A 17,875-nucleotide genomic window follows, 5' to 3' on the forward strand; every position below is an offset into this window, starting at 1 on the left:
TACCAAGGACAAGGCTGAAGACCAAAGGAGACTGCATTTGAGGTCGTGGCACCCAAACTGTGGAATGCACTGCCACTACACCTACGTTCCATGGACTCTACTGGAACTTTTAAGGAGAAGCCCAAGGCCTATTTGTACAGACTCAATTTTAACTAGTTTTATGTTCTTGCTGCTTTTAGTTTCTGTATTTTTATTCCTGTGTTCTTAAATTCCTGTTAAACACTTTGTGATTTTATATTGAAAGGTACTATACAAATAAACTTACCTACCGAATGCCAGGCGTCATGTTTGGAGGAAACCAGACACCATCCCTACAGTGAAGCATGGTGGTGGCATCATCATGCTGTGGGGATGTTTTTCAGCAGCAGGAACTGGGAGACTAGTCAGGATTGAGGGAAAGATGGATGCGGCAAGGTACAGAGAGATCCTGGATGAAAACCTGCTCCAGAGCGCTCTTGATTTCAGACTGGAGCGATGGTTCATCTTTCAGCAGGACAATGAGGGGAGGTGATGGTCTAGTGGTTAAGCGTTGGGCCATTTGGCAAGGTCCTTAACCCCCTAGTTGCTCCCGGTGTGTAGGGACTACCTTGTATGGCAACAGCCTGACATCAGGGTGAATGTGAGGCATTATTTTAAAGCGCTTTGAGCATCTGATGCAGATGGAAAAGCGCTATATAAATGCATTCCAATGACCCTAACCACACAAGGAGTGGCTTCAGGACAACTCTGTGAATGTCCTTGAGTAGCCCAACCAGAGCCCAGACCTGAATCCAACTGAACATCTCTGGAGAGATCTGAAAATGGCTGTGCACCAACGCTCCCCATCCAACCTGATGGAACTTGAGAGGAATGGACAGGTGCTGCAAAGAGGAATGGACCAAACTGCCCAAAGATAGGTGCACCAAGTTTGTGGCATCATATTCAAGAAGACTTGAGGCTGTAATTGCTGCCAAAGGTGCATCAACAAAGTACTGAACAAAGGCTGTAAATACTTATGTACATGATTTCTTAGCCTTTTATTTTTAATACATTTAAAAAATATATTTTAAAAAATGTATTCATGTTGTCATTATGGCGTGTTGTGAGTAGAATTTTGAGGGGAAAAAATTAGTTTACTGTGAAGCACTGTGAATACTTTCTGGATGCACTGTTAAGTGTTGTGTAATACCCTTAAGTGGTACTGAAAGCTTGGTCGACCTGTTAACTCCTGGGACCCAATCTGCAGAATGTCCATCTTCCAAAAGGTTCCTCAGTCAGACCTCAGCAGTTCCAGGTTACAGACTAACAGTCAGCATAGAGCCGACTTTAAACTCCTGTGAAGTTCCACTGAGAGTGATTCCAGCCTCCAATCACAGCTGGAGTCAGTACGCCTTGTTCATGTCCCACAGGCCTGCCAACACCACCGGCATTGGCCACTAGAGGTCACGCTCCACCCAAAAAATAAACTGAAGGCCAACAGAAAAATAACACAAAGTATAAAATAACAATAAAATATAAAACAGAAAAAAACACAAATTATGAAACAGCAACAAAAATAAATCCCAACAAAGTATAAAATAACATTGTCATCTTTCTTATATATATATATATAATATATACGAGGGCTGTCAATAAAGTTACGGTCCTTTTTATTTTTTTCAAAAACTATATGGATTTCATTCATATGTTTTTACGTCAGACATGCTTGAACCCTCGTGCGCATGCGTGAGTTTTTCCACGCCTGTCGGTGACGTCATTCGCCTGTGAGCACTCCTTGTGGGAGGAGTCGTCCAGCCCCTCGTCGGAATTCCTTTGTCTGAGAAGTTGCTGAGAGACTGGCGCGTTGTTTGATCAAAATTTTTTCTAAACCTGTGAGACACATCGAAGTGGACACGGTTCGAAAAATTAAGCTGGTTTTCAGTGAAAATTTTAACGGCTGATGAGAGATTTTGAGGTGATTCTGTCGCTTTAAGGACTTTTCACGGTGCGAGACGTCGCGCAGCGCTCTCAGGTGGCGTCGTCAGCCTGTTCAAGCTGAAAACCTCCACATTTCAGGTTCTATTGATCCAGGACGTCGTGAGAGAACAGAGAAGTTTCAGAAGTCGGTTTCAGCATTTTATCCGGATATTCCACTGTTAAAGGAGATTTTTTTAATGAAAGACGTGCGGACGGGTCCGCGCGTCGGGACGCAGCCGCCGCGACGCTCCGCCACAGGAAAAACACCTCTGTTGAAAGCCTTAAGGACAAGTTGGAACATGTCCTGCCTGTTAAACAATTTCTCATATACTCACTCCACTGAAAGCCATCAAAAGCCGCCTGGATTTTACAAATGGTTATCAACACGGAGGTGTTTTTCCTGTGCCGCCGCACCGCGTCGGCTGCGTCCCGACGCGCGGATCTGTCCGCACGTCTTTCATTAAAAAAATCTCCTTTAACAGTGGAATATCCGGATAAAATGCTGAAACCGACTTCTTCTGAAACTTATCTGTTCTCTCACGACGTCCTGGATCAATAGAGCCTGAAATGTGGAGGTTTTCAGCTTGAACAGGCTGATGACGCCGCCTGAGAGCGCAGCGCGACGTCTCGCACCGTGAAAAGTCCTTAAAGCGACAGAATCACCTCAAAATCTCTCATCAGCTGTTAAAATTTTCACTGAAAACCAGCTTAATTTTTCGAACCATGTCCACTTCGATGTGTCTCACAGGTTTAGAAAAAATTTTGATCAAACAACGCGCCAGTCTCTCAGCAACTTCTCAGACAAAGGAATTCCGACGAGGGGCTGGACGACTCCTCCCACAAGGAGTGCTCACAGGCGAATGACGTCATCGACAGGCGTGGAAAAACTCACGCATGCGCACGAGGGTTCAAGCATGTCTGACGTAAAAACATATGAATGAAATCCATATAGTTTTTGAAAAAAATAAAAAGGACCGTTACTTTATTGACAGCCCTCGTATATATATATATATATACGCGCGCACAAACAAACCACTTGTTTCATTGTTACCAAGACGAAAGATGAAAATCACTAAACTTTTTTGTCCCAAAAGCAGATTCTTTAAGCCCACTTTGCGTTTGTTTTTCTTTTATTTTTATCCAGCTTTGATGACTGGAACATTTGTTTTCTCACCTGACATACAAAATCCTGCAACCGGAGCTCTAATCAAGTTCGTTACTGTGAGACCTGCTTCCTGTAATGTGCCTTTGGACATATGAAACGCTTCATGATGTCATAAAGATGTACACTTCCTGTGTTCTACATTCTCAAAATGCAGTTTTCACTTTGGGTCGATGACCTGCAAGATCACGTCAGTATCAGGAAAATAAGCTAGAGACAGTAGATTTGTTTAATTTTAATGTGTTTTTCAGGTCCAGTAACAAATCTTCCCATCATCATTTGCTGGTCACATTAAATGTAAACAGATATTAAATAAACATTTTCCAGTTTGTTGATATGAGGGAAAATCTAATGAAACATCTGAAATTTTCAGTGCAAAGACAAATGGAGCCAATGATAAAGTGCTTTGGTCTCTTCACAGCTCGTCTCTTTCCCTAAAACACTCAGCAGCGCCTCCATCTGGTCCCCCAAAACAGCAGCAGAACTGAAAAACAAAAACTGAATTCAAATCAACACTGATCGCAGTCTTTGGGGGATTTAGGTTCAGATGGCAGTGAATACTGTTACGGAATTCCACCTGCACAAAACGGGTTTCACTCTGATTCAAACCTGGAGCCACCAAATGTTACAGTTATGCTCAAAAGTTTACATACAGCGGCAGAATTTGTGTTTTTTTTGTGTTATCATTCATATTCATTGAAAAAAAAATGGCCAAAACCTCAAAAATTCTACCAGACTATGTAAAGTTTTGTGCACATCTGTATGACCAGAAGATTTTTTTGTATGTTATTTTAAAGGTTCTGTTTTTGGGGGCAGAGCTCCTTTTAGGCTGGTTCAGTCCTCTTTGTGCAGGGGAGTGCACGTCAGGGCGGCACGTTTGAAAGCTGAAGGCACTGAACAGCGCCACATCGAGTGCAGCAGGTTATCAGCATGAAATACCAGATCACCATTTTATCAAAACTCCTCAAGAATCTCAGGTGTTGAGTTTTTCTGCAGCAGTTGAACATTTACGAGTCCTAACCTCAAAGTTTGTGCGATAACCAAAAAGCTCCGCCCACATCAACGTTAACATTGTTTTGGATTCCATCCATATTAATAACTGAGCTAACTGCAGAATTATAACAAGGTGCTGGGTTCAAATCCCGCTCACTCTGTCAGTCTCACTCCGCCCAGCTGTAAACACGTACCACACTTTCCTGGGGAAGTAACCTGTGTTGGACTGGTGCCGTCCAGGGGGAGTTGCGGACGCTCCTCCGCATCAGAATCCAGGGATAAGAACTGGTACCGACAGGCCTCAGGGCCAGTTTATCAGCAGGACTGTGTCAGAACTAACCAAGTCTGTGGACTTTGTGGATGGACAGACGACCTGGAACTCAGAGGACGGTTCACTTTGTTTTTGTAGATCCAGAAGAACCGAGAAGACGAAAAGTCCAGTTGGTTATTTTATGTACCGTCAGATGTCTAATACCTTTTGGGTCGTGTGTCCCATAGTGAACCATCATACACTGGTTCTGAAAAAGTTCTTGTGATGACGCGATGGTTCCGCTGATGGAAACAGGTTTTTATTTTTGTTTTGTTTTTTCTCAAAAGGGAACCGGTTCAGGACCCAGAACCTTGTGGTGGAGAACTGTTGTGCAGGTGACGAGGTATTTTACTGTTCAGCTGTGAGAACCTCAAACCCAAATCAATCAGGGCTTTTCTCATCTTAAAAAAAAGATATTTTTAATCAATATATCTTTTTCTTCAGACTTTTTCTGCACTTTGATTGGCTGTTAAAAACACAGAGAACAAAACAACTCCAGTCAAAGTGCAGAAAATTACAATGATCAGCTAAATGTATAAATAAAACTCTTAAAAACAATAAAAAGTGAATCATGTGTCTTAATCCCTGGTCACACGGCACTAACAAAGGACACCGAAGCCAAAACGAATCAAGAAATCTGGACTTACGTTGACTTTCAGAGACATCGTTTAACCAGCTTCGTCCAGTAGCTGGCACCTCGTAAAAATTTTCAAACTGTTGAAAAATGTGACTGAATCCCGAGGACAACCTCGGTTCATCCGTATTCCGTTTTGCTTTCTGTCTTGATGGTTCCCTCATCATTTGCGTAGTTTCCGTACCATCAGCATTCCGTTTGACTGTCATCCAACTTCGTCCAACATCCCAAGTACGTCTTGCACGAACATTGAAGATATCTGAACGGATCAATAAAGATCCAACGAGCTGAACGTGACTCATCCACAGTGGTGGGCACAGTTCCGCTAATCCGCTAATTATCAAAGATAATGTTTTCATTATCAGATTAGCTTTTCAGATAACTTGAAAAACCATCAGCTGACTAATTATCTTCCAATAAATTTTGGTCGGATAAATTTTAGATCACTAACATATTTTTGCAGGTGTGGTGAACAAAGCATAACAGTTACAAACATTTATGAAGTCTGAAATCAAAGTTCTGAGTACCTACCTGTTAAATGATTTGTAATAGATATAAAGTTCTATCCTCTACAAACAGAGAAGAACCGGTTCCAGAAGAAACTGCTCTTTCCTCTGCGAACAAAGGAGAACTGGTTACAGAAAGGAAGGAAGGAAGGAAGGAAGGAAGGAAGGAAGGAAGGAAGGAAGGGGTGGGGTGGGGCTGAACCCAAAAGGAAAAAGAACATTTCTTTTAACCCCATACTGACACACTGGCAGTATCACCTAAGTCATCCAGAGGCATATAGTTTTAACTTATGGTTAAAATTTTAACCAAACTAATTTCGGACAAGTTATTTAAATTAACATCACGTCTGAAGTTTTATAAAGTGAAAATATCATATATATGCTTTAGTTTTAAAGTAATGCACTAATTTTGAAGGTTTTAGTGTGGACATGCTGTGTCCAGGTGCATTATGGGTAATCTCAGTACATTCACGACAGAAGAAATGCATTTGAGATGCTCTGATCAGACTCCACACAGACAGCATTAAACCCTTTGTATATTGTGCCAAAAACTCTCGTGAATATATTCTCTGAGTTTATAGACATTGTTATTGTGTTTGTTTTATTTAAAAATGCCAGAAGAAGCTCACTTTGGTTCTCCATTATTTTCAATTGAAATCCTTGTGAGATGCAATTTGCTTCCTGTTTGCTCTTTAACGTCCTCCTGCTTATGTCAAACACTGTCTGTCATCTTTGTTCCAGATTAATATATATAAGATGTCTGAAACGCAGTTTAAACGTAGCAGACACAGATTCTCTGGAATTTTGTTTTGACAAGTTTTCACGGTCTCTACTGCCATCTACTGGCCAGTAGTGTTTATGGCAGTATGAGCGTCTGGACACCAGTAGATGACAGTGTTCTACAACCCCTGGCAATAATTATGGAATCACCGGCCTCGGAGGATGTTCATTCAGTTTAATTTTGTAGAAAAAAAGCAGATCACAGACATGACACAAAACTAAAATCATTTCAAATGGCAACTTTCTGGCGTTAAGAAACACTATAAGAAATCAAGAAAAAAAATTGTGGCAGTCAGTAACGGTTACTTTTTTAGACCAAGCAGAGGGAAAAAAAAAATATGGACTCACTCAATTCTGAGGAATTAATTATGGAATCACCCTGTAAATTTTCACCCCCAAAACTAACACCTGCATCAAATCAGATCTCCTCGTGAGTCTGCATCTAAAAAGGAGTGATCACACCTTGGAGAGCTGTTGCACCAAGTGGACTGACATGAATCATGGCTCCAACACGAGAGATGTCAATTGAAACAAAGGAGAGGATTATCAAACTCTTAAAAGAGGGTAAATCATCACGCAATGTTGCAAAAGATGTTGGTTGTTCACAGTCAGCTGTGTCTAAACTCTGGACCAAATACAAACAACATGGGAAGGTTGTTAAAGGCAAACATACTGGTAGACCAAGGAAGACATCAAAGCGTCAAGACAGAAAACTTAAAGCAATATGTCACAAAAATCGAAAATGCACAACAAAAAAAATGAGGAACGAATGGGAGTAAACTGGAGTCAACGTCTGTGACCGAACTGTAAGAAACCGCCTAAAGGAAATGGGATTTACATACAGAAAAGCTAAACGAAAGCCATCATTAACACCTAACAGAAAAAAACAAGGTTACAATGGGCTAAGGAAAAGCAATTGTGGACTGTGGATGACTGGATGAAAGTCATATTCAGTGATGAATCTCAAATCTGCATTGGGCAAGGTGATGATGCTGGAACTTTAGTTTGGTGCCGTTCCAATGAGATTTATAAAGATGACTGCCTGAAGAGAACATGTAAATTTCCACACTCATTGATGATATGGGGCTGCATGTCAGGTAAAGGCACTGGGGAGATGGCTGTCATTACATCATCAATAAATGCACAAGTTTACGTTGATATTTTGGACACTTTTCTTATCCCATCAATTGAAAGGATGTTTGGGGATGATGAAATCATTTTTCAAGATGATAATGCATCTTGCCATAGAGCAAAAACTGTGAAAACATTCCTTGCAAAAAGACACAGAGTCAATGTCATGGCCTGCAAATAGTCCAGATCTTAATCCAATTGAAAATCTTTGGTGGAAGTTGAAGAAAATGGTCCATGACAAGGCTCCAACCTGCAAAGCTGATCTGGCAACAGCAATCAGAGAAAGTAGGAGCCAGATTGATGAAGAGTATTGTTTGTCACTCAAGTCCATGCCTCAGAGACTGCAAGCTGTTATAAAAGCCAGAGGTGGTGCAACAAAATACTAGTGATGTGTTGGAGCGTTCTTTTGTTTTTCATGATTCCATAATTTTTTACTCAGAATTGAGTGATTACATATTTTTTTCCCTCTGCTTGGTCTAAAAAAGTAACCGTTACTGACTGCCACAATTTTTTTTTCCTGATTTCTTATAGTGTTTCTTAAAGCCAGAAAGTTGCCATTTGAAATGACTTTACTTTTGTGTCATATCTGTGATCTTATTTTTTTCTACAAAATTAAACAACTGAATGAACATCCTCCGAGGTTGGTGATTCCATAATTTTTGCCAGGGGTTGTATTTATTTTGACCCCGATTATATCAGACGGTTGTCTATCAAACTTGACTTTTTGGCTTTGCAAATGGCTTTTTTTTCCAATAAAAAAAGGCATATTTTACAAAAGCACATTTATATGTAAACACCAACACACACACCTCACATTAACGTGTTTTTTTTTTTTTTTACATAGAATGAATGAGTCAACCAATCAGTGTTAGCGGAGGCTCATTTACCCATAATCCCTTTGGCATTTGTCTGTGTTTGTTACAAAACTTCAGAATTAGTGCCTTATTTAAAATTAAAAGATGTGTTATATTTTAACTTTGTACAATTGACAGAATTGACATTAATGGGATTATTCTATCCAGATTAATTTGATGATTTAATTCAAAATCATAAGTTAAAACTGCTTTATTTTCCAAGACCTCTGCCTCACTGTGGCACTGCAGTATCCTATTAAGGAATAATGGCTTGTTTTTGTGTGTATAGAGTTGAGCTTAGATCCTCTCAATTCCTTCACTGCTGCAAAATATGTAGTAAACATGAGCTTCCAGCAGTAGGCAGGGCGCACAAACACAAAAGTGCTAACTCATTGTTTGGGTCTGTGGTCACTTTTGATGCGATTGTGGTGTTAAAACTTAAAATCAGCTTGTTAGTAGTTGCAAGTGTACTGGAGACAATAGTGAAAGTTATCTTGTTATCGGTTTGCTGTAGCTTCTGATAAATTTTTGGGTGGTTTATCAGTTTAGCTTTATAAAAGATAACCTTTCAGTTAGCTGATTAGCTGTTATCAAAGCTAACTTTTTTGTTAGCTGTGCCCACCACTGCTCATCCATGTTTGAGATGAAAAGCAACGTTTTCATACAGAAACAATAGTGGAAACAACGCAAACAGAAACAACTACTTTAACTATTTAAGCACATTGCAGCTGTTTGTGGCTGGAGCGCGCATGTGCGTCCACACGTTGTTGTTGTGAAGACAAACCTGTTGTCCAGAGAACCAGCTCTCGCAGCTGCAGGTGCCGCAGACATGATCACAGGCTGGCACTCGGCCTGTTACCCATTGTCAAGTCAAGTCATCATGAATGTTTCGTTTTGTTTAAAGCGTCAAGGTCACCATTAACTTTGTTTTTCTTTTTTTAGTTTCGGTTTTGTTTCGGTCTTTCATGCACTCTGGAATTGCAACCTTTTCGGTGATGGGAGAAGTGCCGGGTCACTTGTCCACTTTTTCTTGATTTGTGGCTTTGTGACTTTTTTCCTTTGTTTAGCTCACACCGTGTGCCGTGTGACCGGGCCCTAAGAATGTGATTTTTGACCCCTTGTGATTCTTCATGCTGTCATTCAGCTCGTCCAGTCAAACCACAGAAATAGAATTGACCCTGAATTGTTCCTGTGCAGGTTCCAGTTCAATAAACAAAAACAAGCAAAAAACCTGCCTCCACTTCAGCGATGCATCCAGGACGCTGCAGCAGCGTGGTGTTGGAGGAACGCGTGACGGTTGTTCAAGATAGGTTTTAACACTTAGTCTGGCCTGGGCGGCAGCCGGTGAGAGGCAGTCTGTATGCCGCAACGAACCTCCACTGGGAATCTTTTGCATTGACTGGCAACATGGTGTCCTGTCAGCGCCACAGCAGCAGGGGTGACTCCGCCCACTGAATAATTAAAAACAGTATTACAATACTAGCAGGAGCAGGCTGAAGCCTTCAGCCACCTCACATCACGCTCTCTTTCAGACTGTCCAACCCCGCAGCACCCTGACCGGAGCCGAGCAACGGGATGTTGACAGTGACATCTTTCCGTCGCACTGAAGTGTCTTTGGAGTGGTAGTCATCACTCTGGTCCTTGGCGAAGTTCACAAAGACCTGGAAGAGAAAGAACTTTGTGAATTATGTCTCAAAAAAATTTAGTTTATGATCTCAAAGCGGGTGATTTCTCAAAGTAAGACTACATCAAACATTAGCCCATGTTTTATATGCTGGAATCTGCATCAGGGTCTGGGACCAATTAGATTAAGGTTTAGAATATCAGGACCTGGCCCAGAGCAATGTGGGACCAGTTAGATAGATATGCAGTGTCAGCACCTGGTCTAGATGGTCTAGAGTGGTCTGGGATCAGCACCTGGTCTAGAGTGGTCTGGGATCAGTACCTGGTCTAGAGTGGTCTGGGTGACTGAATAGTCTTCAATCTGCAGCAGGTCTTTGTTCTTGGCAAGGATGGAGAAGATGTGGGCAAGTGAGGTCAGCAGTGAGGGCAGCTGGTACTGCAGCATATTTCGATGTTTCTCCTTCAGCGTGCTGCCCGGCAGCTCACTCTCAATGAACTTCATCACCGGCAGGAGGTCGGGGTCTGGTCCCGCCACTCGCAAGATGATGGTATAACCATCACCAAACCTGAAAAAAAAATGAGGTGAGGTCAACGTGACAGATAATAATCACGCAAACAACATCACGACGAGTCGTCACACTTCTTAATTGTAGCTTCAGCTTAAAGCCCTGGTCACACGGCACTAAAGAAGGACACCGAAGCCAAAATGAAACAAGAAATCTGGACTTCGCTGACATTTGGAGACGTCGTTTAACCATTGTCTAGCTTTGTTTCTGTAGATGGTGCTTCATCAGAATTTTCAAACTGTTGAAAAATGTGAACGAATCCTGACAACAACCTCAATTCATCCGTATTCAATTTTGCTTTCAGTCTTGACGGTTTCTCATTGCTTGTGAAGTTCCCGTACCATCAGCGTTCCATTTGACTGTCCTCCAACTTCGTTCAACATCCCAAGTCCGACGTCTTGCACAAACATTGATGATATCTGAACGGCATAGCTGTGAAAATGCCACGGGATTCCGCAGATTTCATCATTGGGGGGGGGGGGGGGGGGGGGTGTTGTACTCTTTAATTGTGATCATTACTGAGTTTTTAAAATGCTTATCGCAAAGCGTTCTTTTTTTACGACATCATGCAAGTTTTATAAGTCCGCGGACACTGATCTGTGTGTTACAGATGCATGTCAGTTTCCTCAGATCCGCGGAGTTTCGAGGAGAATAAATGCCACTCTGGTTGATTGCTGCGGTGACACTGTGTGGCTCCTGTGTGAAGCTTAGATAAACGTAGCATGTGGACATCGCAAACTTTTAGAACTTTCAAGTTTTTAAAAGAAGAATTTTGCAGCATGTCTGTGTCACGGAGCGACATTAGACAGAGCGAAGATGGCGAGAAAGACGGTTTGAAAAAGTGTGATAAGGACAAGAATCCATGGAATTGTTGCTGGCTTCATGAACACACCTGAAAGATGAACGGGAAAAGCGAACTGGTAAGCATTTTTTTCCTCTCTGGAAAATAAACATTGTGCTATTCAAACAGGATTTCAGAAAAGATTATGTGCCTTTTTTTTTTTTCTTTCATTAATCAAGACTTTCTTTCATTGGAAAAAGACATTGTGGCTTTGAATGTATTTAGGCTACATGAATTGGCTTTTTTCCTATGAAAAAAGTCTACATTATTGTGGCTTTGAGTGGATTTACAGGAATTTACACAAGAATGTGTGGCTTTTTTACTATAAGGTGTCTTATTGATATTTTACCATGATTTTTAAAATATTCTACAAGCTTTAGCTGTGGTTTTTGACATGGTTTAACAGTCTTTTCAGTCTTCATGAATTTCATGTAGTTTAAATTTCATGTAGTTTAAATTCAAGTCTTTTCAGTCTTCATGAATTTCATGTAGTTTAAATGTTCTGAGTTAATGCATAATTTGGTTTACAATTAAAAGGAAAATCACTCCAGGTCCTACTTTCATGTCATATTCTGTTATTTCAACATGATCATTGACGGTTCAAATGAAAGGTTGAATCTAGGATCATTTAAATATGCACTAATTTTGAGATCTGTTCTTCCAGGAGATGTTGAAAATGTATCAGTAAATGAAAATTTAATTTGGTTTCTGGGGCCCCACAACGCCCTAGACCCCGGCTCTTGGGGGGCTGCACCCCCCAGACCCCCTGCGAATTTTCCTCAGATTTCACAATTTTCTTTTCACAGCACTGGAACGGATCAATAACTAAAGCTGAGACAAGCTGAACGCGACTCATCCATGTGTGGGACGCACGTTGTCATACAGAAACAATAGTGGTAAGAACATTTGATCAACTACTTTATTTATGCACATTCAAACTGTCTGTGGCTGGAGAGGCTGTGCACACACACAAACACACAAATGGCTGTGCACCACAGACGGCTGTGTGCACATGTTGTTTTTGTGGAGACAAACCTGTTGTCAAAACAACCAGATCTCTGGAGAGCACACGTTGGTTGCAGAAATGATCACAGGCTGGCGCTCAGTCTGATACCCGCTGTCAAGTCACGTCATTGTGAATGTTCTGTTTTGATTTCATTTAAAGCGTCAAGGTCACCGTTCGCTTCATTTTTCTTTTGTTAATTTTGGTTTTGTTTCATTCTTTCATGCGCTCTGGACTCGCAGGCTTTTCGGTGATGGGAGAAGTCCAGGCTCATTCGTTGCCGTGTGTCGTGTGACCGGGCCTTGATGTTGACAGACTCCATCGTCTCACCTGTTCTTCAGGTGTTGTACACTCCCGAGACATCGGAACCTGCCATTCACCATGATGGCCATCCTGGTGCATAGCGCCTCACACTCCTCCATGCTGACAAACACACACACACACGCGTCAGTGTAGTGGTGGGTCTCAAACCGCATGCGAAATACACAATCTGACATCATTTTGCTGTCACGTCGGGTTTTTATGGCGTGACCCAGTGGGGCGGCTCTTACCTATGTGAGGTGAGCACCACGGACCGGCCCTCCTTAATGACACCATGGATGCAGTTCCAGAGCGCCCGACGAGCTTTGGGGTCCATGCCTGTGGTCGGCTCATCCTGCAAGAATGAATATGGCTAAATTCAGGTTGGCCAACAGGGGGAGCAAAAAACACACGGCAATGGTAAAAAAAAAAAAAAAAAAAAAAAAAAAAAAATTAAATTCTCAAAGTCTCCAATTTCCTGTCATGTCATTAATCCCAGTAAAACTTTTGGATTCATACCTGTACCAGGGTCTGAATCTACATGGATCTACTGTAGAACAGCTTTGAGTCACTGAGATTTAGCGGTTAGTGGACCTGGTTCCACAGCGGAAAGGTTCCTGATTCAAGACCCCCCCCATTGTCCATGTAATTTGGAGTCACAACAGGAAGGACATCCAGTGTAAAACTTGTGCCAAATTAACATGTAGATCCATAACAGGTCTGCTGTAGAGACCCAGAGTGGAAACAAAAGAAAGAACCACAACTACTGTAGTAATTGTGCTAACAAACAGTAACAAAGCTGGAGGATTCCTTTCTTTAGATGTTAGGAGTCATGAGGATTCTTTCTTTAGACGGCAAGAGTCGCGAGGATTCCTTTCTATAGACGCGAGGAGTCGTGAGGATTCCATTCTTGAGACGCGAGGAGCCGTGAGGATTCCTTTCTTGAGATGGTAGGAGTTGTGAGGATTCCTTTCTTGAGATGGTAGGAGTCGTGAGGATTCCTTTCTTGAGACGGTAGGAGTCGTGAGGATTCCTTTCTTGATACACATGGAGTCTTGACGATTCCTTTCTTTAGACATGTGGAGATGTGAGGATTCCTATCTTGATACACGTGGAGTCTTGAGGATTCCTTTCTTGATACACGTGGAGTCTTGAGGATTCCTTTCTTGATACACGTGGAGTCTTGAGGATTCCTTTCTTTCGACAAAAGGAGTCGTGAGGATTCCTTTTTTAGACGGTCATAGTCATGAGGATTGCTTTCTTGAGACACAAGGACTCGTGAGGATTCCTTTCTTGAGAAACGAGGAGTTGTGAGGATTCCTTTCTTTAGACGGTCGCGTTGTGAGGATTCCTTTCTTTGGACGGTCATTGTCGTGAGGATTCCTTTCTTGAGACACAAGGAGTTGTAAGGATTCCTTTCTTGAGACAGTAGGAGTCATGAGGATTCCTTTCTTGAGACGCAAGGAGTCGTGAGGATTCCTTTCTTAAGACGGTAGGATTCGTGAGGGTTCCTTTCTTAAGACAGCAGGAGTCGTGAGGGTTCCTTTCTTAAGACAGTAGGAGTCGTGAGGATTCCTTTCTTGATACACGTGGAGTCGTGAGGATTCCTTTCTTGATACAGAATGAAGATACACACCAAACAAAGTGATGTTACATCACTGATCGTTTACATGTTACATCATCCCCATTATAACAACAACAAATAAGCAAACAAATACAACAAAAATAACTGTCACAAGATGCCAGCTGGAGATGCCGTGAAGAAGGGGTGTGACTTGGTCTGCGGCCTGCTCAGCCTGGTGTCCCTTTTTTTTTGCCAAAATATTTTTATTAATATTTTGTACATAATTTAACAATCACAAAACAAACAACAAAACATGGTGCATATATCAAGTCTATGCAATCTATTGCATTTACTGACAGTAATGTGTTTTAACAAAACAATTTTGCAAAACTTTACACATCCCAGGGTTACAGTCTCCTTTTAGTCCTTAGAATCATCCTCCAATAGTTTTAAATCTTTAACATACCTTATGAAAGGATTCCAAACATTCTCGAATATCTCCTGTTTGCCCTTGAGAATGTATGAAATTTTTTCTAAGGGAAGGGTTGAAAGCATCTGTCGTATCCACTGAGTGACAGTTGGTCTATGAGTTCTTTTCCAAAGTAGTGATATGCATTTTTTAGCAATCAAAAGACTTATGTCTATAAATATCCGTTCACTTTTAGTGTATTTGTGTTTTTCTGGATATACGCCCATTAAAAATATTTTGGATCTAATATTATTTGCTTAGAAATTATTTTTCCCAGGACATCTCTTATCTCACCCCAGAACAGTGCAATATGACTACAATGCCACATGTAATGGACTAGCGTTCCTCTATGGTCTGCACATTTTGAGCACACATCAGGAATATTTTTGTTGTACCTGTTAAGATCTACTGGCGTGATATAAATTCGCATTAACCATTTGTATTGAATTAGCCGCAGCTGTATATTGATAGATCGGGTTTGTGCTAAAACACATGCGGATTGCCAGTCTTCCTCAGATATCTGTAGAGACAAATCTTCCTTCCAAGATTAATTAATTAATAATTGACTGCCCCATATTGGACTAAATTGAGATAAATTGGTTGATTCTCTCAAAAAAAAATCGTACATCTCGCCACACTTTAATTGTATTTCGTAGAATTGGATTTTTTGTTTGTTTTAATCGTTGTGTCATTGTATTTGAATACGAGGGTAGGCTGAAAAGTTCTAAGGCTCCCCATGAAGGAGTAATGCATTAACTGCATCATAGTGAGCCTTAGAACTTTTCAGCCTACCCTCATATAAGTAAGAAAGGAGTGTCAGATTCAATCCTTGACTTTCCATATCTACCCAATGTGGGTGATGGTTTGTGTAGTAGAACATCATACACCTCAACTGTGTGGCCCAATAATACAACTGAAAATTTGGGCATTTCAAGCCTCCACGGTCATAGGGAAGATATAGCAAGGACAAACGCAGTCTGGACTTTCTGTTATTCCATATAAACCTTATAATTTTTTTCATTTGTGAAAAGAAGTCAGGAGGAGGTGGTAGAGGAAGATTTTGAAATAAATAAAGTAACGGGCAGTATATTAATTTTCATCACATTAATTTTTCCAATCAAAGATATTATTAACGGCATCCATCTCTCAATTGAATTATTTACATCAGTCAATGCAAGATTGTAATTACTCTCAACTAAATGTTTTAGGTCTGGTAGAATTTGTATTCCTAAATACTCAAACTGTGTTGTTACATTAAATTGTAATACTTCTGGAAGTGGGTTGGCTCTCTCATAAGCATTCAGTAACAAGATAGAAGACTTGTTTCTGTTAATTTTATAACCTGAAATTTACTAAATGACATAATTATTTCCAAAAGGATTGGTATTGATTGTTGCAACTTTGACAGAAAAAGGATGACATCATCGACAAATAAAGAGATTTTATGTTCTGTTGGTCCCAATAAAATCCCAGCAATTTGAGTGTGTGTTGTGTGGGCCGCCAGAAGAGGAGGTACTGCTGGCCCACCACCAGAGGGCGCCCTGCCTGAAGTGCGGGCTTCAGGCACAAGAGGGCGCTGCCGCCACAGACACAGCCGGGAGTGACAGCTGTCACTCATTAACTCCTGACAGCTGTCACTCATTCTTCATCATCGCACTCCATAAAACCCAGACGTCATCTCCACCTCATCGCCGAGATATCGTACTTCATTGGAGGTAATATCCTCAGCCTTTGTGGTATTTTCTGAATCTGTCTATTGTGAGTGTTTGCAGGAGTACCGGTCCTTCGTTTGTGGAGGCTGTGCAGGACGGCACTCTTTTTCCTCTGAGGGACCGCTGCAACACATATTGAGTGAGAGGTGGAGGTGGCATTCCCACCGTTGTTGTTACTGGGTGTGCACACACCTACACTTGACTGTCTTTGTTCTTCGCCAGCAGTACCAGATCCGACAGTCGGGGACGGTGATCACCTGGGAATTCGGGACTTGGCGGCTCCAGTATTCACCAGGTTCAGTGGCGGCGGAAATCGTGTGGTTCCGGCTCTTCTCAGGACAGACGTCTTCTATCCTCGAGCCTGCCCACACGTCACCTTTGTGGATTGACTGTAATTATATTCTGAGATTGTCTGTATTTCGTTGTGCACATTTCACAACATTAAATTGTTACTTTTTGGCTCATCTATTGGCCGTTCATTTGCACCCCCTGTTGTGGGTCCGTGTCACTACACTTTCACAACAGTGTGATCTTATTGCAATTGCTAACGGTTCAATTGCAAGGATGAACAACAGGGGTGAAAGTGGACACCCCTGTCTACAGCCTCTGCTGATCATTATTGGTTTAGAAATATTCCTATTGCTTATTATTTCAGCAGAAGGATTTTTATACAATAGTTTGATCCACTTTACAAAGTTATCCCCACATCCATATTTTTGCAGCACTTGAAAAAGATACACCCACTCCACTCTATCGAATGCCTTTTCAGCATCAATAGATAGAAGAGCAGTATCTGCTGCATCTTTATTATAGTGAAGTATATTCAGTAATCTCCTCACATTGTGGAAACCCTGTCTACCTACAATAAATCCATTTTGATCCCAATCAATTACCTTTGGCAAAATATTTTGGAGTCTTCTGGCTAAGACTTTAGTAATTATTTTTATATCAGAATTTAATAAACTTATAGGTCTTAAATTTCCACACTTATTTGGGGGTTTACCTGCTTTTTTAAAAAGAGTAATCATAGCTGTATTCATTGAGGGAGGGAAAGAGTGTGATTGGAATACTTCCTTAAACATATCTAATAAAGGGTTTAATTTATCCTTGAATTTTTATACAAATCAATTGGAAGACCATCTGGTCCTGGCCTTTTCCCAGATCTCATGTGGTCTATGGCCTGTTCTAGTTTGTTTTTAGTAATTTCTGAATTTAAGTCATGTCCATCTTCACTTGAAATTTTAGGAATATTTAATTTACTAAGAAATACATTTACATATTCTACTTTTATATTTGTTTGTGCTTTATACAACTCCTCATAATAAGCCTTAAAGGCTCCATTAATTTCCTCAGGGTCAGATATAGTTTTCCCATCTGATTCAATAGTTATAATAGGTGTTTTTGATTCCAATTGTTTTATTTGCCAAGCTAAAAGTTTTCCGGCTTTTTCCCCTTGTTCATAAAAGGATTGTTTTAGTCATAAGAGGCTAGA

The 17,875-nt window shown here is 41.0% G+C and overlaps 1 protein-coding gene across 1 annotated transcript in view; it reads right to left on the reverse strand.

Moving 5' to 3' along the window:
- Positions 1-9,420: 9,420 nt before the first annotated feature.
- abca1b (ATP-binding cassette, sub-family A (ABC1), member 1B) overlaps positions 9,421-17,875 on the reverse strand; it is a 90,863-nt gene continuing 82,408 nt past the window's right edge. The window contains exons 46-49 of the mRNA XM_034182266.1: positions 12,890-12,993; positions 12,669-12,761; positions 10,251-10,494; positions 9,421-9,966 (exon numbers count right to left, since the gene is read on the reverse strand). Coding sequence (XP_034038157.1) covers positions 9,817-9,966; positions 10,251-10,494; positions 12,669-12,761; positions 12,890-12,993 — 591 coding nt within the window. The 3' untranslated portion in view covers positions 9,421-9,816. The remainder of the gene's footprint in view (positions 9,967-10,250; positions 10,495-12,668; positions 12,762-12,889; positions 12,994-17,875) is intronic.

The sequence above is a fragment of the Thalassophryne amazonica genome, chromosome 11 (assembly GCF_902500255.1).
Source record: "Thalassophryne amazonica chromosome 11, fThaAma1.1, whole genome shotgun sequence".
Lineage (NCBI taxonomy): Eukaryota > Metazoa > Chordata > Actinopteri > Batrachoidiformes > Batrachoididae > Thalassophryne > Thalassophryne amazonica.